General features: G+C 37.2%; 1 protein-coding gene and 1 long non-coding RNA gene across 5 annotated transcripts in view; one reads left to right on the forward strand and one right to left on the reverse strand.

The window, feature by feature from the left end:
* Nucleotides 1–19,384, reverse strand: part of LOC121431739 (methylcytosine dioxygenase TET3-like) — a 40,527-nt gene extending 21,143 nt beyond the window's left edge. The window contains exons 1-2 of one of the 4 annotated variants that reach the window (XM_041629429.1): nt 17,822–19,384; nt 10,497–10,598 (exon numbers count right to left, since the gene is read on the reverse strand). In XM_041629429.1, the coding sequence (XP_041485363.1) occupies nt 10,497–10,598; nt 17,822–19,369 (1,650 nt within the window). In that variant the 5' untranslated portion in view covers nt 19,370–19,384. Of the gene's footprint in view, nt 1–10,496; nt 10,599–11,185; nt 11,630–15,533; nt 15,630–16,081; nt 16,189–17,821 lie in introns of those variants that run through there. The other 3 variants (XM_041629431.1, XM_041629430.1, XM_041629432.1) reach the window with 3 other exon arrangements.
* Nucleotides 1,297–2,938, forward strand: LOC121431740. Its single transcript, XR_005972156.1, has 2 exons — nt 1,297–1,478; nt 2,421–2,938. It is a non-coding gene; the product is annotated as an uncharacterized LOC121431740 (long non-coding RNA).
* Nucleotides 19,385–22,469: the final 3,085 nt, after the last annotated feature.

Raw genomic sequence — 22,469 nt, forward strand, 5'->3', positions numbered from 1 at the left:
TCTGTTTCAATAATTGACCCGGTAGCTGGCCGTGCACACACCAAGCAGGATGCGAGCACAATAAACTCGTAATTGGCCCCTATACACATCACTATGGCTCTAAACTTGATAGGGCAGTACCAAGAAGCTTCAACCCATTGAAGCCACCTAGTGTACACTAAAAAAGGCAGAGGAAATATGACCTCATACCATTAATGAACAACATGTAGGCCATCCTAGCTAATTACTGGACCATGAGCATGGTGTACTTGCGCAATACTAGAAATAAAAAAGAAACTACTACACTGTACAATACAGGTTAAATCATCTATGACGGAGACTGTTATTAGATTTCTTAACGGTTGATTAACAAACCATGTATTTCTCAACTGTATTTATTTCACAGTGGCCTCGGAGTGTGGTTATTGTTCCACTGTTGTTTTGCAGGTTGTAGAAATCCAACACTTGCAAATATTTAGTGCTTCTACAATCCTACCAGTTTATTATCAAGGAAATTTTCACTCCTTTTCTAAATACAGGCCAATATGAAACGGAAATGAAACATACTGACAACACAACTCTTGGCCTTCGCGTAGGGGCAAATCAACTTCAATTTGATCATGTCCCTGGCATCAAACAATAAAGAGCTCATTACATCACATCGTTTTTGGTCTTTGTATTGGACTACTGATACATATATGATGTGGATACATGTGCTTTACTCTGGAAGTAGTGTTCAGAATATGGGCCAAAGCACTGAATAATTTAAAATATTAATAATGATATATTTTTGTTAAAGGTATTGTTCAACTTTGTGAGCAGCCGATTTAAAAAATTCTCAAACCAAGATGAAACATATGTACATGTACAAGTGCATGTATCAGAACTAATAAACCCTGAAAATAACCATTATTGAGAATGAAAAGCTAAACCCCGATTTTGTAAATAGGTACATGTATATAGACGCCTAAATAGTACACATAAGTGTATGGGATGAAATTAAGATGGTGTTTCGGAATGTTTCCAGTCACTTTATATTTCAATTTTTGAAGCACTAAATAATCATTTTCGAGCGCAATTTTTTCTGGGCTTCATTTTTGTAACATATCACAGCCACAGGTGACAAGTTTTACCTTCTAGCTCAGATTTTTTAAAAGTCAAACCAATGTTAACCAATCACTTTAATATTCATAACAAATCATATATTATAGGCCTACTGTACTGTACTATAACAATGCAGTATAATGCCTGAACCTGTGAAACATATCATGGAGCTAAGTTTAGAGGGGTGTCTATTTTCAAATCCTGTTCCTCTTTCCAGTCAGACCGCAGCTCGCGCGATAATGAGCATATTCACGAAGATTTATTCAGCGGCCCTCTAGCGGTCTCCGAAGGAAAACGTGCGATCAATTTTGCTTGATTTTCCCAGTGATTTGGAGGGGCTGAAGTTTTAGCTCTGTACTGGTCGCTAACTTCAGTTTACGTCGAAACGAATTGTGGTAAGTTATTCTCAAGGCCTTCATCTACATTTTGATATATAATTTTTCATATTTCGACATTTTCAACCTACCATTTTTACCTGTTTAATTGATGCTTATTTTAGTAATATTTTAACTACGATTTTGTAGTCGGAATTTCACTTTTGGTTCCTGACTTTGCTACATAACCAAATTGTTTCGATCGGGGTTTTTTATAAAGAAGAAAAGCCACTGTGCAAAATATATCAGAACCAATTTGACGCAAACTCACCTTATATTTTTATTTTAGAGAAAATGATACCCTAAAAATCAAGAAATTTACGTTTTACCCGGAAGTAACCTTCGCGTTCACTCTACGATGGCGCGAAATAATGCTAAAATTGCGTTCGTCGCGGGTTGGTAGGATTTCGTCTTTGGTCCCATACGTTGAAACTTCTGTAATGATGACAGATGGCTCGCATGCCATTATTTATGTGACTGTGGACGGTGGACCTGTTTTTATTTGTAATTAAGACTTAATATAAACGAAGCTCAATAAGTAGAAGTCTTCTAAAATTCATTTAATGATTATCAGGTTTCCGAATTCCATCAAGTTTTTATAGATTGAGATATTTCTTGATTTATGTTTAAAAAAAGTTAACCTTTTTCCTAATAATTAGGCCTAGTCGAAGTTGAGTCCCATGATGATTTTTGCCACAGGCTGCGGTTAAGAATGAAATGATGATTATTTTAGACAGTCTACTCTATAGAAAATAAACAATTTAAAGTCAACTAAAAAGTTTGGTACTACCGTACTTGGTAGTATTTATAAACCATTTTGTTCAAATAAAAAAATGTGGCTGTCGCAGACAGTACAGTACTACGTGTATTAGTCTCTTACATGTAAAATAATTCATACATGTACTTTGAATAATTATTTAGTAATTTAGACTATTTCTTTTTTTTTGTCTCTTCTACACACAGATCTGCACACTTGCTGACTCTGGTCCCTGCTCACTACTTCATTCTGGGAGATGATCCATCATGTACTGGTCGGACTGATTTGGACAAAGCCATTTTTCGTTTGCAAATTTTGAAGTGATAATGATACAACAGAAAATTGATCTTTATCGATATTGGAAACAAGAAAATTCGAGCACAGTTTTGGAGAGGACTAAGAATACTGACTTTGACAGGAATACAGCTTGACAAAAATAAGAATACACAATTTAAAACCAAAGAACAGTTTTAATGTTACTAATGGTGCATTGCAAGAAACTTTCTACTCATTCACACATTCCAAAATCAAGGGTAAGTCCTTTGCTTAAACACAAACATGTAGTTGATTTGCAATTGAACATAAGTTTCTTGCAATGCCCCATAATTGTATTTTGTTCTCAAGAAACTCTGTTAATGTTATCCAATGTGCTGAAGGTTAAGTGTTTATGTATGTTCACAATTTTTTCTCAAAAGTTATAATATATTTGTCCTTTTAAACGGTATTCGATTGTGGTTACGCTTTGTTTTTGTTTTCCACAGTAATTATTGCATGTGTGAACAGAAGTGAAATATTTGTTGCAAAGCACTGTGTGAATGTGTGATCATGGAGCTATGGTGTGATGGTATTATGATTAATTCATCATTTTTGTTGTAAGACTGTAAACCTGGTGGATGTGAGAGAGTGGCCTGGATGAAAGGAAAGTGAACATGTGTCCAATTACTGATTTGCACACTTTAAGACAATTTTGTTCGTGGATAAATATTAATGTGCATTCCCTACATTCCATGCAAAGAGTAAAGGAGAGGTCCACCCCAACAAAAAAGTAATTTGAATGAAGAGAAAAATAAAGTATTGCAGAAAATTTAATAAACATTATGATTCAAAATTTAAAAAATTATAATTTTGACATTTAGAAATTTGCCTAATTTCATTAAACAATTATATGCTCATCTTGGTCAAGGTGCAAATTACAGAACTGATTATGTCACACACACTCTAATTTCTTGTGTATTTTTTTGTTTGATACCTGTTCATGACATGTATGTTTCATTTTGATTTTCTCATTTTCTTTGACAAATTTTGAGAGATTTTAAATCCTCCATTAACATTTGTAGTTTCCATGAATGTAACCTATTGTGACTCGATGAAGAGTTTTTATTACAAATTTGCTAAATTTGATATAATAAAATGCAACCAAAATTTAGAAAGTAATGTGATGTGAATGACATAATCAACTCTATTTGCATACCATTGTTTTGTGTATATAACTGTTTTGTGTTAAAAAAGGGAAATTTCTCTATTCAAAGAATTTTTTGTTGATGTGCACTTGACCTTTAACTCACTTCCCTTCCCACCTCTGCCCAAATAAGTGTAATCAAGAACCTGAAAATCAAAAGTGATTAAGAAGAAGTAAGATTTATTCATAGCTCCATGATTTAATAATACAGCCCTAAATAGAAATTCACATGAAAGTAAAAAAAAAAGAGAATAAAGTTGGGTAGGAACGGGGGAGGAATATGATTTAAAGAAAAAGCCAAAATATATTTCCCCCCGCGAAAAAAAAAAAAACACTCCGTCGGGTTCGAACCAGGGTCCCTGCACATGTCAAACATAGTGCCTACGCAAGTCGCCACAGATCGCTTTCATATCACTTCCGGGTTTTTAATACTATATAAAATGTTGTAAGTCTGTGCGCCGCTGTTGACCAATCAGAACGCGTCGGCAATTGTACTGCAATTCCAATCATTTTGCGATGGACATTGCCGTGGTTTTTTGTGGTTCCTGACTTTGCTACATCATGAAATTTCATAATTTTTTTTTAGTCGTAAAGAAGAATGTCTACGCTTTACATTGATTATAATATCAATTTGACGCAAGTGTGATTTCTATGCAAAAATATGCTCCGTTTATTCACACATATTTCTTGAAAAAAATCCTTTTTTCTAAGCTAAATATCGGTCTTCAAAATACGTCAAATGTGCATTTTATTCAATTGATCAGAAATTTCAAAGCCTTATCTATAAAATAAGACCAATTTTGTGAGGAATAAACGATTCTAAGAGCAAAAAACACCGATCGGAAAGTTCGTCTTCACAGCTCATTACGTATGCATAACCACGGACGGCTATGCATACCGCTGAATAAAATAGAGCACTTTCGGACGGGCTGCGGACTGACTGTTTCCTTTCTTCACAGGTGAATACATGGAAATTAGCTTTTCCTCACCGCCAAGCCAGCCTAGGTACAGTCATTATCTTTATCCACACCAAGTTCCCTTCCTGATTAGATAACTTCTATTTCCTCTCTCTTCTTTTTCAGAGGCTTTGTTTCAAAATGTTGCCATTACCTTTCCCCATTCTGAACATGCAGGCCTATACGATTCGTATGAACATTTCAGGTTTAAATCTACATGTACAAATGTAGATGGAATACCTAATTTAAAAGACATCTGAAAACATTTTTGTTGTAGTGTAATTGTAATATTGGAGAGTACTTTGTATATGTAAAGTACATAGAGCAGTTTTAATTGATTATGTGCTACATGTAAATAAGTACAGCAGATTATTATTCTATAAATGACAATATAACTATAAGTTAATTGAGAATTTTAAACAAAGTCATGTGATGGCATATGCAAGCATATACATGTAGGCCCATTTTTAATTTACACATCACCTGCTTGGGTTAATGGAATTTCCTCCATTATATTTATAACTTTCAGTGAGAGAATATTCACAGTCATTGGTACATTGTATAGGTGTACATATTTTCAAATATGATGATAATGTTAAAGCCAACTTAATTTTGGTCCAATGTTAATTTACTATGGGTAAATGGGGATGGGGTAGTGGGTAATGTAGCATGAATACACCATGCCTATCACCCCCCCCCCCCAACCTCTGGAGTAAATTGTAATTTTTGTGTACATTTGAACACTCATCAACCTAATCCTCCCATGAGCTCCAACCACATGTTGTCTTCCATTCAAAGGGGATTGAAAAATAAGCTTTAAACCTCGTTTGGCATGCTCCAGTGATAGAGAACCCCCCAATCAATAGTTCTTTTCATTCTTATTGAATAACCTGCCCTATAATAGGCTTAACTTGCTAGAATATCCATCAATGGGATAGGATACTGTCACAGTGAGGCTCATTTGCATATAAAATGATGTATTGTGAAACCTTTTTTTGATTGAGGGACATGATCAGTATCATCTACCTCATTGATTAGCATGAGGGTGAGTTAGGTGACCAGGGACCCCGTAACACAAAACTTAGCAATGCTCGTAGACCTTTTTCCTATGATGGTTTCCACTGACTACAATGTACAATCGATCATGAAAATCAAGCTTACAATCAATCGCTAACCTTTGTGTTAGAGGACCCTGGTACGGTACAGTGTTGATATTATATAGAGGGAAAAAAAATGAAAACTTCAGATTCGGTGAATTGAAAATAGAAAGAGAATTCATATTTCACACAAAGGTAAGAGCCGTTTTCATGCAAATCACAACGACAAATGCCAGTCTTGGGTAACGATCCTAAAATGAGTGAGAACACAGTCCAATAAAATGACCCTAATGTGTTAATATAGGCCTACAAGACACAGGCCCCACATGATTCTGAAGGAACGTTCAGGAAAATTGCTGAGAAATGAACAAAATAAGCAGGGCATTTAATTCAAATGTCTCATTTTTTAAAGCAATAAAAATACACTGGCCCACAGGTGCATATCTGTGTTGCCAGTCTTCAGTGTGATCACTTTTTTCAGTCAGATAAGGATGAAGATTTCACAAATCTACATGTAGGATCATATCATAAGTACCAGATCTAGATTTACTATGATATGGAAATAATTACTTTTGACTTTTGAAGACTTTCTCATGAAATAGTTGTTCGCTGCATGTTTTACAATATTTTAATTGTAGCATAAACTCTCAGAAACATATGCATTATTAGAAGAATCATGATTAAAGTTTGTGTTCTGCAAAGTTTATTCTGAAAAAAAAAGACTGCTCATATAATTTCTTTGTCAATGTATGTTTCTCAGCTAATAATTCAGATGTTAATGGAACTTTCCTTTGGCCATTGGCGTTGGAACTTGTGTGAATATAAAGTGTAGGCCTACACATATCGGACACACACACACACAGGTCAAGTAATGGTCAATTTTGATGCAGGTGTTGAAAACCTGTCATAGAAAGTGTGATGTCATAATTAACATGATTGACAACTGTTCAATGATGATACCAGCAATTATCACTCTCGCTGAAACAGTCACTCCGATTTATGATGATATGCCATACAAATGATGTAGATCTAGACGTATATGTAATCAAGCTGCAAAAAGTTTAAAACTACTGTACATTTGTAGTACATGTAGCTCATAATTGTTTGGGGATTATGCTGTAATAAAAATTCCTGGAAAAACGCTGCGCAGCATAAAATGTATTACAGCATTTAATAAAAAATAAAATAAAATAATGTTGGGGTGATTCTAACTTACATGTAGATGAGGTTTGTACTATCAAATATAGGAACCTTCTAATTGGGATACAATTGATGTTTATAGTTATACTAATGATTTTATGTTAAAATCAGACCCCCTTTTCAATAAACCACTAAACCACTGAACCAATGCACATGTATCGCATTTCTTTTAATGGAAAAATCCCAAAATTATATGTAAGCAATGTAGATTGAATGATGTAATAATTTTCAAGTAGTAGGCCTAGTATACCTGTACAGCATACACGCAAGTCAGAAAAAAACAAAATGTAAATGTACCATCTCACAAATCACCAATTTAAGCAAAAAATATGTAATGAACACAAGGACCTACATGTAATTATTGTATAATGTGTGAAAGTGCATTTTCTCCCTAATCATTTGATACTAGTATTCTAAACGTAGTTTACGCTTGGACAATGAGTGGGTATTCTTTGCTGTGATAAATGAATATTGATTTACAACAAATTAAGGCATGACAGGAATAGATGAATCTACATGTACTATACACGTAGGTGTCAATGACCTTATACATGTAAGTCTAAAATGTGTTGCAGTAGAACGCATCGCAAAACCTTTTCAACAATTAAAGGACAAGTCCGCCCCAACATAAAGATGATTTGAATAAAAAGATAAAAATCCATACAGGCATAACACTGAAACTTTCATCGAAATTGGATGTAAAATAGGAAAGTAATGACATTTTTAAGCATCGCCTAATATCACAAAACAGTAATATGCACATCCTGGTCGGTATGCAAATGAGGGATCTGATGATATCATGCACTTGCTATATCTTTTGTATTTCATTAAATTAAATATGAAATATTCTAATTTTCTCCTCATTGTCCTGTGAAACAAAGTTTAATTTTCCCTGAACATGTTGAATTACCATTGTTTAACATTTTATGGTTCAGTCAAGTTGGTCATTGTATAATATGTAAAAATTTTAATATTGTATAATTCAAACAATAAAAATAAAAGAATGAGGGACATCATTGATTCTGTCATTTACATGTGACTAAATTGTGCATTACATGTATGCTTGTCAGATTTTTCTCTATTTTGTGAACAGTCAAAGTGGTCTTGGAAGCGATCTTCCAAACCAGTTAGGAAAACCACCTCGCGATATAGTTTTCAAAATCGCTTTGCCTCGTTTAACTGGTTTTTGCGTGAGGACACAACTGTTCTTCGGGAAATATCTTACATTGTAGCACATTTTGAGCGCGCTACTCCACACAACAGGTGTAGAATGCCTACATGTACGCTGCAGTTAAGAATTTCGTGCAAAACGTGTCACCCAACTGAGAGCGTTTCCATAGCAACAAGATCGCTTTACGTGGAGCGATTTTGAAAACCACTTTCGTGTGATCACGTGGAAATGCTGGCAAAGCAATCTTCCAAACTGGTTTCTTGAATCGGTTTCCAGTAAACTAGTTTTAGAAAGCGTAATGAGAATGGCCTCTTGTTCTACATACGATTTTGATGAAATTTTTAGCATTATGCTCGTCTGATTTTTCTCCATTGATTCAAATCAACAAAAAATAAAAGAAATAGTGAATGAGGGACATCGACTCTCTAATTTGCACGTGTATGTCCCAGATTCGCACATTTTAGGGATTTCATTTAATGACTCTTGGGCGCTTTTGACACTATTGGCATTCTGCACCTACTGTGAAAAATACAGTCTCTACAGAAATCAACATGCGATTGACCGCTCAGTGAAGTCAATATTTTCATTGCCTGCAAGCACAAAACATACATTGTACGCAGTGATTTGATAGTGGTACAGTTGATAATTTGCTATTAATGTAAGATGTTTGACAGTCTTGTACACTATTAATCATTGCTTTTACTATATACACACTTCATATTTGCAGTGTTAGCAGAGTTGATGATTGATAGATCTTTAAAACAAATATTAGTTTTACTTGAAGTTCTTGGCTTTTGCCTTTGAACATAATATACACATAGTTTATAAAAGTAATAGCTGACCCTAGAGCAGTCTGCACCATCCCGAGTTTTCAAATTAGCGCGCTATTTCTTATCCGGCAAATTATCCTGATATGAACAATCTCAAGATTATTTGCAATGGAGACGCAATTATCGTGCTAGTTCGTAGGATTAATCTCGAGATTGCAATCCCAAGTCAACTTGGGATTATTTGCAAAATAACGCGCTATATAACGAATTATCACGCTAATTCGTAGGTGCAGACGCAATCAGGATTATTCATTCACTGCGTCAGACCATAATGCATCGATGCCTCGCTTGAGCAGAAAATGCTCTTCTTGCGATGGTGGAGACGGAGTTTCTTGAATCTCGAGATAAATCGCGAAGAGGGCCGATCGGGCTGAAATCTCGAGATTGAGCAAACTTGGGTTGGTGCAGCACCGCCTAACAACGAAATCAAACTTGGCAAAAACAACTTCCGATTAACCATTTAGATTTAGTCTTAAGTTATTACTGTTGACTTGAGAAATAGTGAAACTGAAAAATCACAGAACTGGATAAATACAAAAAAATTAAACCCTTTGAATCTTTCCTAATCAAAAGGCTTAAGGGAAAATCAACTGCAAATCTGTAACAAATACATAAAAATAGACAACCTTCTATATAATCTTAAACAATGACTCCCAATGTAAAATGGTCAAATCAAGAGGGTAAAAGCATGTAGGGCCTATTGATGCATGCATCTTTTGCAAAGTAGTTACAGGGAAAATTGTAATATTCAGGTAGTCTGGTTAAAGGGGAAGTTCACCCTGACAAAAACTTTATTGTAAAAATAGCAGAAAAAATAATTGCCAAAGGTTTGAAAAAAATTCATCAAATAATTAAAAAGTTATTAGAATTTCAATTATTTGATTTGTGACGTCATATGCGAGCAGCATTCCTACATAGCGAATGGTAAAAAATCAACGAAATGTCATTTTCACAGAAAATTGAAAATGTTTTTAACTGTACCTTTTGTATATCAATAGACAAATCATTTCATACCCGATCACGAAAAGAAAAGAAAATTAAGGCATCGGGAACCATACAAAATTTGAAATTCATACATTTTATATTACATAACACATGGGGCAGAAGCTCGTTTACTGTACTGTATGACGTCACAAATCCAAATTTTTGAACTCTAATAACTTTCTTACTATTTAACGGATTTTCCTCAAACCTTCACCAATATTTTTTACCATTTTTTCTGCTATTTTTGCAACAAAGTTTTCTTCAGGGTGAACTTCCCCTTTAACCGTACAGAACGACAATGCACCAGACGGTGGCCTGTACTGTTTCCAGAAGAAGAACCTACATGTACTTACATGAACATGAATGTTATCTGCCTAAAAACAAGACAAAAAAAACAACTAAACAAACAAAGACACACACAAAAGAAAACAGACAACTCCCCCCCAAAAAAACAACGGGTAGTACATGTAGTCACAACAAGGCTCAAGTAGGCCAAAGTAAAGTTCCTTTATTTATAGACAAGCACTCTAATTTACATCTTCGGATGGTTGAAGTTTGCGTACTGAAGGAAGCAAAGTAACTTACCGTTGCTAACGATGGGGGCCGTACGCCCTTCATTCTGGGTGACCCTACAGCTGCCCCTACATCTACCAGACCAGTAGGCTGCTGGCCAGCTCCAGTGCCCGCCTGCATAATGTTAATAAAAGATCAAAGAAATTCCTTGACAAAACACTGATCAAATGTCCCAGCTTTGCTTCTATGAAAACAAGCCTTAAAATCACTCGGGGAAGGCCCCAGTGATCATTCCCTTGCGGAAATTTGCAGCCAGCAAGGCATTTCCTGTGAGTAAAGGCCGTAATTGACTTAGCCACTTGTACACGGAGCACCAATCGTAATGAAAGTTAATTGCTGCGAATAGGTGAAAAACTTTCAGCTGTTACAAGCAGTTCATGTTAAGTCATGCTCATTATCCCAACCGTCATTATGATCACGTGATGTCAACACGACTACACGTCAAACTTCTTTATTTCCTGGTTCTACTGAATCGGAAATGGCAAAGAAAATCCGTCTTTATTTTTCATGATGGCTCAGGTCAAGGCACAATCGATTATTTAACAGGAAAGTCCCCATGATACGACGTTTAGAGATATTAACGGTACATCTAATCCTAGATTGGTCCATCACACGGTAATAAGATCGACCGTCCCTTACAAAACAAGGAAATCACATTACACATCCCGCGGTAAATATGAAATTCCACGTGAGCTGCTTACTGATCTTCGTTGATCAACAACACATACGGGGTTGTGTTACGCAAGCGATGCCCGTATGAACTGCTGCCTGCGAAGACGGGATTGTATACAAAACACGCTATCTATGAATGGAATTTGTGGCATGCATACAATGTCAACTGCATGAACCGACAGATCTTGATGTCATTTTACACAGCTTGTTCAAGAAATATCAAATCTCCGGTTTACTCCTCGCACTAGCCGTGCACAGTGGAAACAACTTTACGATTCACTGGGATGAATAAGCAAAATTTGGAGCAATTGTCCGCTGGAATATAATTCCCAGGCCTTGAAAGAAACCATTTTGTTGTCCAATTTTAGCACAAAACCCACACCTTGTTTTTAAAGGGCAAGATAACCCTGGTCACTGTGTATAGACTGCCTTACATTACAAACATCTGCCAGTGACTACACACAGAGGGGAATATACAAAGGCCTATTCAATACAATAGAGTGTGTGGATTACGTACACACAAACGACACACAAATACTCTCATAGCCTTTACCACACACCCATTGACTTTATGTCAGAGGTACACAGCTCATTAGCTATCCAGTAGAAGCAGCTGCATGCAAGGAAATCCTACTCTCTGATTGGACGTTCTTTGTTCTCTTCTCCCTCCTAAAAATATCAGCTTCACACACACCACACACACATTCCCAGCACCAGGCCAGACAGACAGTTCCATTTTCTCAAAATAGGGGGGTTTTGGTTATAAGCTGCCGCATAGTATGTTGGTGGATAGCTTTATCATTCACTGGCTGGTGAATATTTTGGGCTATTCCATGGTTTCAAAGGGAAATGGAACCAGTGCCAACTCACACGTAAAGAAACCATAACTCCTTGTTGTGACTGGATGGATTAGTTGTTTGTTTCTCTACACCAGCTGGTGTTACAGGCTTTAAAGCTGGGGCTTCCCCTATAAACACGTCCACGTGAGTCCAAACATTTTGCTTGAGAAGTGGTTCGACCAGCCACCGGTTGATCATTCGATTCAGCCGAGATGCAGGCGCTACTTCACATAGCGATAACAGTTCATTAGGCCTACTTGCTAAACTTAAACACTGCCAGTAAACATGGATTCTTTCTAATTCTTGTCGATGAATTGAAAACTCTTGAACGTCTGGTGAAACTAACGCCAGGAGTCTGTAGAAGTACGAATAGAATTATTTAAATAACCTGATTTAAGTGAAAAAACATTGATAATACTGAGCCATAATGTGAAAGACGTTGACAGTCAAACCTTCTTTAGCGACACTTGTCTATTGCGGACCACAAAATAATTTGATTTCTCTCCACAAGTCACCTCCCCCCCGCCATCATATTATAGGGACTAGCCCCTAAAGACCCAGACCGTAGCAGAACGTGAAATTGACAAATGGGAAATACAATAAGTTTCATCCTACAAGTTTTATGCAGATTTACTGCTTGATAATCAACTCAAATCAACAGGTTTCGACAGTATGCTTTTTTGTGGATTCTTCTTTTTCTTCTGGAAACAGTACAGGCCACCGAATGGATGTATCGTCATACTGGTGAAGTTCAGTGTGCAAATGTATTATGTACATCATCCGATAAAAGATTGCTTACAGCGTACAAGTAAAAACAACCATTATTATTTGGGCCTTTCACCAGTTCTCAAGACAGTGACGTTAAAGTTAAGAATCATTGTGATCCCATCGGTTTGTACACTGAAAAAAAAACAGTGATTCTTTTGCTATTTGGATTATGAATTTGATATGCATAAATGTGATAGGGGTGAAGAAAATGAAATGCGTAATCTGAAAGGCAGAAATATCACCCATTATTTTGTGTACATTCCTATGGAATTACAACTCTTCTAACACAAAATGATGTCAGTCTTGACACTGGTGAAAAACAGAAAGCCCGATAATTGAAACTATTCTTAAGAAAATTAAGATGATAAGCGCTGAAAATGCATAGGCCTAGAACTTTAAATTGTTTGTTTTTAAGGATTATTTGTCAATTTCACCTTTTAGACCTGTCTGGGTCTTTTAAGACCACCTTCTCATATGGACAATCTTTCTTGTCTTCCTAAACATATAGGTTTCACTGTACCAGTATATAGAAAGATCCCATTTTGTTTGAACCCATATGTGACAATTCAGAGCATCCATTTTATTTTTCATTTAGATGTAATAAAATGTATGCAAGCGCAGGCCTGTGTACACGTAGCTCTAGAAATGAAGGATTTTAGATCTACATCTTTCAATAATATCAACCATCTCTTATGATATTAGAGCAAACAATTTAAGACAATGGGAAGATTTATCTAAAATTTTGTTACATCATTGATTTTTATCTTAAAGGTCAAGTCCACCTCAGAAAAATGTTGCTTTGAATCAATAGAGAAAAATCAGACAAGCACAATGCTGAAAATTTCATCAAAATCGGATGTAAAATAAGAAAGTTATGACATTTCAAAGTTTCGCTTATTTTCAACAAAATAGTTAAATGAACGAGCCAGTTACATCCAAATGAGAGAGTCGATGATGTCACTCACTCACTATTTCTTTTGTTTTTTATTGTTTGAATTATACAATATTTCAATTTTTAAGAATTTGACAATTAGGACCTCCTTGCCTGAAGCACAAAATGTTAAAATAATGGAATTCCACGTGTTTAGGGAGGAATAAAACTTCATTTCACATGACAATGACGAGAAAATCAAAATATTTCATATTTCATATAATAAAATACAAAAGAAATAGTGAGTGAGTGATGTCATCAACTCTCTCATTTGGATGTAACTGGCTCGTTCATATAACTATTTTGTTGAAAATAAGCGAAACTTTAAAATGCCATAACTTTCTTATTTTACATCCGATTTTGATGAAATTTTCAGTGTTGTGCTTGGTGAATTTTTCTCTTTTTATTCAAATCAAGTTTTTGTTGGGGTGGATTTGTTCTTTAAGTTTCTTTAATATTTCATATTCCCTATGTAGATGTTGATCAGGTTCTTGGTGAGGTTAATTTCATACACATCTGACACCAATCACACTATTCACTGGGAAGCACCACTCTGTAACATGTAATTTCAATGGCAAAATGTGTGCAATCCAGTAAAGGAAATGTGACCAACGATTCCTATTATATTTTCTACAGAGGCTGTTAAATCACAAAGTGCTTAGAAAACCTGGAACGGTTTGCAGGTACATGTATGGAGTTACATGCACGTAAATTTTGCATTTTCCTACCTTAACATGAACATATTTTGGAAATTGAGGCACAGAAATTACAATTTCTTTGCATGAGAAATTGAGTGTGTACATTTATAGGACCTCTTTCAGATCCACTGGCAAAATCAAGCAGTGTTCAGAATTTGAGTTCAATTTGTTTCAGTGAGTTTTATATATACTTTGGTAATTATCTTCAAAATATTTCCCACATATTAAAGTCAATGCTCAAACATTAAAGTTGCCATAGTTTTTATCCTAGGTTTTACCAAGCAGCTCATCAACCTTGTGACAACACACTGAGATAATTTGGGTGTGAAAACGACCCACAACAACAACGACAAATTATCCTTTGAAAACAAGATGTGTACATGTAGCTTTGGGTCTCCCCATCATACAAATGAATTTCAATTCCAAAGCCCCCCCCCTCCTGAATTTCATTAGGCCCCATTTCATCCATACTGTTTATTGACAGGGTTCTCAGCTTTTCAAGAAAATTAAATTCCCTGATTTTTCCCTGATGAAGTTTAAAAGTTCCCTGATAACTATTTAAACCCATTCCCAGTTTCGCTTGTTTTCTAAAGTTGTTGCAGTGAATTACATGTATCTTCAGTATAAAAACAAGAATGTAAAACTACATGTACTAAGTACTATTACACACTACACAGGCATGTAATGGCCTTCCTTCTCCCCATACAACCATCCTTTCCTCAGCTTATTTACAGAGATTCAAGGCAATCCTAGTAGATATCATTAAAATTTAAATAACAACACACAATGTTTAAGACGCCACTCATATGCAGCAAATGTAACAGAGTCTGACTTAGTTACTTCCGTGCTTTAGACTTTTTGGCCGATCAAAATTCCCCAGGTGATTTTTATTTGATTTGAGAATTTTTCCTGATATGAGCGATTTCTTATCAAATTCCCTAAATTTTCCCCTGACTGGAAAAAGTAAAATATTTCTCTGACGGGCTGGGAACCATGGCATGATTGAGCTGTCTTTTACTTTTAGCCAATGCAATTGTGATTTGTCAACTCTAGATCTAAAATGATCACTAATCGGTGCTAAAATTGAATGTGAAGGGCCTACGAATAAAGGTTTTGTGAGTGTGTTGCACAAATATGTCACCTTTCTTTCTTCTTGTGTCTTTGGAGTTGGAATCTTTTTGACACCCTTTCCAACGACTGCCTCAATTTTGTTGCAGATCATCCAGCAAAATTGCGATCCCTGAACAAGATCAGGAAGTGTTTTGCTGATCCAAAGTACCGGTAGGCCCACTAGGGCCTACTAGGTTCAAAGTAGATTTAAACCAAACAAGATCAAGACTGCTTCAAGTGTTCAATAGTTACCAATTACATACACTGTTTCCACTACTATTTAACAGAAGTTCTTCAATGTCCATGCATCGATGGCTGCGTGCGCGTGCCCTGCCTATGGCCGAGGCGAAGCTAGCCCGTACTCAAGCCAAGCAAGGCCGAGACATCGAGACTCGGTCTCAGTGGTGGAGTCACACTGCACAGTCACAGTCACAGATCAAGTCAAGACAGACAAAAAAGTCACGGATCTTGATTCATGTTTACTTTACTCCTTAAACAAACAGTTCTAATTCAAATATAAAGGCATCGACATCAATAAAAACATTAATTTCTCCGATCGACAAACACATGAATACTCACGAAAATGGGAAACATTAACGAAATTTGGTCTTCACTTTCCGGCTTTGTTGTCTGCTTCCCATGCACGCGGACATATTCTTTCCCCCTGCTGCCACTAGAGGGCGATATAGCAAAAATTCTTTGACGACAAAATTGACTTTGATCAGTGAGCTGAGCAACGTGGTGAACGAGGCAAAATTTGAAGGACTGACTTATGGATACGGCGCACTAACCTAGATAGGAAAGGGGGGGGGGGGGGGGAATCGCCCCTCTCGACCAATGGTAATCTGTTATAATGAAAGTCCAATTGGCCAGATATTAAAAGAATAATTGCTGTCATATTTTTGGAAACATAGGTCTTCAATTTCAAACGAAGAACGAAGAAGGAGAAGAAGAGGAATAAGAAGAAAATGATTGCAAAAGAATGTCAAAAAGCCACTCAATCATGATCTGCCACTAAAACAGAGATACAAAATTTCTAGAGTTTTGTTAAGATTCAACACAATCAGAGAGATAAAGAAAAACAAAGAAACAAAAACAAGAAAGAAAAATCAATCAGTCCGCAAACAATCAATCAACCAACCAACCAACCGACCGTTCGATCAATTATCAATCAATCAACCCGCAATCAATCAATCAACCCGCAATCAATCAATCAATCAAATCAATCAATCAATCAATCAATCAATCAATCAATCAATCAATCAATCAATCTATCTATCAATCAAGAATCAATCAATCAATCAATCAATCAATCAATGGTAATTTTCCTGAAAACTGCTGACAAACGACATTTTCTCAGCCAATCAAATGTCAATATAAAAAAGAAATGACCCCAAATAGAATAATCGCATGAAAATTATGATGGAAATGGAAATCTGTACAACAAATAAAAATGTTAGTATATACTTCGAAAAACCATGTATACGATCGCTAATAAAAAAGAACTAAACTAAAAACTTTGAAAACTACTATGAGATAATAATTATTCACAAAACACATCATTTATATAATGACATAATACTATGCTCATTGACCCTAAATTACATTTGACCTTGATCATGTGACCTTAGACTTGTCAGTGATATGTGACTACCCTTTAGTCCACATTTCATAAACTACATTCATACACTTTGATGGCAATTTAACAATTACCCCCAACATGGCAAAAGTTCATTGACCTTAAATGGACTTTGACCTTGGTCATGTGACCTGAAACTCACACGGGATATTCAGTGATACTTGATTAAATCTTATGTCCAATTTTCTTAGATTCATAAACATTCTAAGTTATGATGTTTAAAAACTTAGGTTAAGATTTTGATGTTGATTCCCCCAACATGGTCTAAGTTCATTGACCCTAAATGACGTTTCACCTTGGTCATGTGACCTGAAATTCAGGCCGAATGTTTAGTAATAATACTTGATTAAACTAATGTCCAAGTTTCATGAACTAGGTCCATATACTTTTTAAGTTATGTAATTTAAAAAAAGTAATTTAAAAAAAACTTTGGTTAAGATTTGATGTTGACGCCGCCGCCGTCGGAAAAGCGGCGCCTATAGTCTCGCTCTATAATAGAACTTAATTAATGCTACATATATATATAAAAAATATAATATATATATATGTTTTCTCATTCTGGTATGATTCATCTGCACATCCTTTTGGCGTTTCATTCTAATCATAACAGCTTACGACAGTGATTTGGAAACATGCATAGCAATTGATTTAAAATACGTATGATATAGAGCATGACCTACCAGGGCTTTCTTTCTCAACTCCACGCATTTCCGCTGTTTACAGATCTGATGTCCTGTTCTTCTGTTCTTACAGCTTGAACACTCGCCACAGTTCTGTTTGGTTAGACAAGGCTTACAAACACCACATCGCTTCCTCTTCTTCTTCTTATTCTGCTGATTGGACGAGCTACCATCTCCCAAGGACGGGCTAGTAGCCCCGTTGTCGCTCGCTCCGCTATGGTTGCCCGACATAGATCCTTCGCTACCATCAGGGGAAACCATACAGTTGTCTGACCCGGAAGGGGTATTCCCTGTGGAGTTGCCCGATGACGTCACTGACGAACTTGGGAGCGCCTCATTTGAAACATTCGGTATGTCAATTGAGAAAGGTGCCATTAGCTTACGAGAGGAGGACGTCATCATCTTAGGATCAAAAGTACGTTGACCTTCAATATTTCTTGTGGCAGGAATAATACCTTTAAGGAGAAGGTCTTTCTTAGGGTTGTCTGATCGTGTTGGTGCGGCTAGGATACGCTCCACGCTGTACTTATTTCCAACAGCTGGAGTGGCGCTCAAAGGACTCGATGACAGGACTGATGATGATACCAAAGACGGTTCAGACTTGCCATCCTTTTTCTGGTTAACAATTTTCATGGCACACCCATCGTCCTTATCCCGACTAACTTTGTCCTTCCCCTTGGACTTTGGCAGTGCAATGTCCTTGAACTTTTCGCCGCGGAGAGAAGATATTATTCCTGCATCTAATGTCTTTTCTATCATACTCGCAATTGTCAACCCACCTATTGTATGTGATCTAATTGATTTCACCTGATCCAATGGTCTTTGTAGTTCTTTTGGCGCACCAGGAATAGTATCTGTCACTTTGCTAGTACGTTCATTCTGAGTGTCTTGTAAAAGATGGTCCTTCAATGGTACATTAATATCTTTATCAGCTGCTTTATAAGTGTCATCCGAAACAGAAACATCTGCAACATTGCTGCCCTTTCCTACAAGATCGCTATCTTCTTTTGTTTGACTATCAGGTTTCTTTGAAAGCATGTCCTCATTATTATTTTCCATAATCACTTTCTTGGCACTAAGAAGTGCCTTGTCTCCATTCTGCAAGCATTCCGATTTCGTTCCTCCTTCAGTCGGTCGAGCATCTTCTTTATCTGAACCTTCGGCTGATTCTTTCGCTTGACCGAGGTTACAGTCAGAACCTATTCCATCTTTTTTCTCGCCCACGATTTCAGTCCTCTCACTTTGTTTAGTTTTTTTACTGTCTGGTCCTTTGTCTTTTTTCGAACTGTGTGGATCCGAGTTCTTCTTACCGCTCGTCTTTCCTCCATCGCCTCGTGTCTTTCCTACCTTAGCTCCCTTCTGACCCCCATTGCCATCACCGTTACCTTCTCGAGGTCGCTTCTTGCTTTTGACCTTTGACCCCTCATCGACCCGGGGTGAAGGGTCGTGACTTCCTGGTATGCTGTCTTCCAGGAGTGTACGTCTGATGAGGGCTTCCACAAGGTTCCCAGACGCCATTTGTAGGAAGGAGTCACCAGCTTTCAACATTCTGTAGAACAAAGGAAAACATAATACGGACACCAATTTAGTACAGTCGACACGATTAGCCTAGAAGATGCAAGATAATACCTTCATTACACTACCAAGATCCGATATACATGTAGTCACCGATTTGATTCTCCACCCCATATTCTTCGTTCCCTTCTATCTGGCTTACAACTCAATCTCTCCCAATAGTTTATCCTTTTAACTCTTTCCCTCAACCTTGCTCGTTTCCTCCTGCCCTACATCACCCATTTTCAGCGCTTTCACCAACTCGCTCATCTCAGATATTTTTTCCCCGTCAAAGCTCCGACGGTCGGCATCAATTTATCTCTATACTCGCTCGCATGCGGCAATCAAAAAAGGAAAATCCCGCCGATTCCCTAGCTCGCTCTCGGAGGACATATGTGATCACATTTCGCTGCACCTCATATTTCTGATTATGGTTAGGCGTTATTAAGAATAAAGTACGTAATATATCACGGCGGGGTATGAGAAGGGAAATACGAGAGGGAGAGAGTGAGAGAGGGAGGGGGAGGGGTGGGGGGGGTGGAAGGGGAGGGGGGAGAGGGAAGTGACACAACCAAAGATAAATTACTAAACGGGCTGCACGCGCAGAGCATTACATCAACTCGTATTGATGGGAAAGTTCTGAGAACTGATACGGTCCATTTATGAGACTTCGACGATATCGAATGCATGCTACTCAATAAAAGTATATTAGGCGACAGAAAAGCACAGACGACGCAATAATTCTTTACGATTTCACCCTCCTTCCTCTTTATTCTTAAATGATCATACTTTTACTTTGTCCACAATAATGATGCCCTGTTTTATATAATATTCTAGACGTTATTGCCACTATTAAAGAGGAAATATGACCAACCCATGACCACTTGTGCAATATAAGACAGCTTTAAACACGTTGAGCCTGTGATGACGTAACGCCCAAAAGACATAAGACCTACTGAAATATCATATAATTATAAATGGAAACCTGTATCCGGTTAGTAATGAAAAAAACGACGCGTCGACAAATCAATTTAAACTGGATTACGGTGAAGACCGCTGGTGAGTCGGTGCAGAATTTACCGAACTACACGTCACTCTATGCCCACCAAAACTCCAAGAATCTGTTTGAATTTTGTAGCGAAGCGTGTGATCAAGATTTCGGCAGATTTTTGGCAGATGGAGAGAGAAAGAAAGAGGGAGCGGAGAGAGAGAGGAGGGGCTTCCCATATTTTCACAGGGCCTGCTCCACTCAATAATGCAATACGGCATCGGGTTCTGATTTGGCCATCGGTTTTCCTTCTCTGTGTTATCTGGGTCAATAGCGCCCCCATAATGCCCCATGGCATTTGGAAATACATGTATGGAATCACAGGGGTACTCCTATCCAGGATGAAAATAATTACATGTACATATAAAAAATAGGGTAAAATTCAGAGAGCAAATTACTGGAAATTTCATCAAAATTGGATAACGAATAACAAAGGCATTGATTTTTTTTAAGTCCAGAAATATTTTTGGAAAACAGTTACGTGAACGTCGTCATGAATATTGTTGAGGGTGGCTGATGCATGATGTCACATCTCCACTTTCCCTTTCCCTTTTATTACATGAAATTATAATTATTTCATTTTTTCATGCATGTATGAATGATATGTCTCTCTTATGATAAAGCAGCAATGAGTATCTAATGCATTAAATCATTTGTCATTCCAATTCTTTGGTTCATGGAGAAAAAAAATAATACACATAATTTCATGTAATAAAATACAAAAGAACATGTGGGGATGTTTGTTCGTTGAATATTCATGAAGACATGCAAAGAACTGTGTCACCGAAATAATGCAAATCTTTAAAATGTCATACGTTTGTTATTCGTTATCCGATTTTGATCAAATTTTTAGTGACTTCATCTGTTCAAATCATCGTTTTCAGCCTGGAGTACCCTTTTAACGTGATCATATCATGGACCAACTAGCAGGTCCACGATCAGATCAAACACTGAAAGAGCATCTGTGTTGAGGTAGCACCTGTAGTCCAAACTACACGAGGGAGAAGTCCGAGGTTCGAGCCCTGTTCACGCCCTTTGAATGTTAACGTTAACGGTCGGTTCCAGAGGTTAATAGTCTAATCTGATTGATACAGGTCTGTAAAACTCTATACACAATTAGTATACCCCTTCATCATTTAACTTCATCTTCCAACGTCATTAAAGCACCGATATTTGCAATGAAATTTCGATGGACGAGACAAAGTAGAGCAGACTTCCCTTTAAGAACTCACATTGCGTTCACATGCGGAAATACGACCCATGTCTACAGGGAGAAGCGTGGTTGCACTTGGGAATGGACGTACATGTCCGCGGACGAGTCAACGGCATGACATTTCATTTGCTCAAAGATCCTGTTCAGATTGTGGTTTAGATCATAATAAGAACCGTTTATCGGAATCATGCTCGCGGGGCCGTAATCAAAGAAGGCAGATCAAGAAATGGAAATAGCAGCAAGTGAATGAGTAATCGAACTCAGAAATGAAATGAAGAGAAACGGATCTTGATTAACGAGGTTGAACAGTCGAGGAAACTAACAGGGATGTAATCAGCTCACGATCCGAGCTTTGCGATCGTTCGTTCATTCTGGTCATGCAGGTAGGACCCTAACTGGGCAGACTGATTCAGAATTTCAGATTATGCAAAATGCATCCGTTTTGCATTATGCAGTAACTATGAGGGTCATTTTCATAACACCATTGCCACCGACGTCTCACCAATAAGCGAATTCCATTTTTACTATGGACGTACCACCTAGAAACATGGGGTAACCATGATTACACGAATCAAATATTATACGTCTCAACAGACTAATAATTTCTCTGAGGAGGATTCAAGTTTAAAGAGCATGAACACAAACATATTGAACTCAGAAGATAGCAATTACATGTAGACAGACGAGCCCCCTGAACGAATGAGGGGTACGCCCTCCCCTTTCGCCTCGAACGCAGGGGGCGCGCTGTGATCAGTATTCCCCTGTGGATATTCGTCATGTTTTAGGCATGTCACGAAGTATTTCCAAACAGGATAGTGGCACCGACGTCCTTG

The sequence above is a fragment of the Lytechinus variegatus genome, chromosome 18 (genome assembly GCF_018143015.1).
Source record: "Lytechinus variegatus isolate NC3 chromosome 18, Lvar_3.0, whole genome shotgun sequence".
NCBI classification, from domain to species: Eukaryota; Metazoa; Echinodermata; class Echinoidea; order Temnopleuroida; family Toxopneustidae; genus Lytechinus; species Lytechinus variegatus.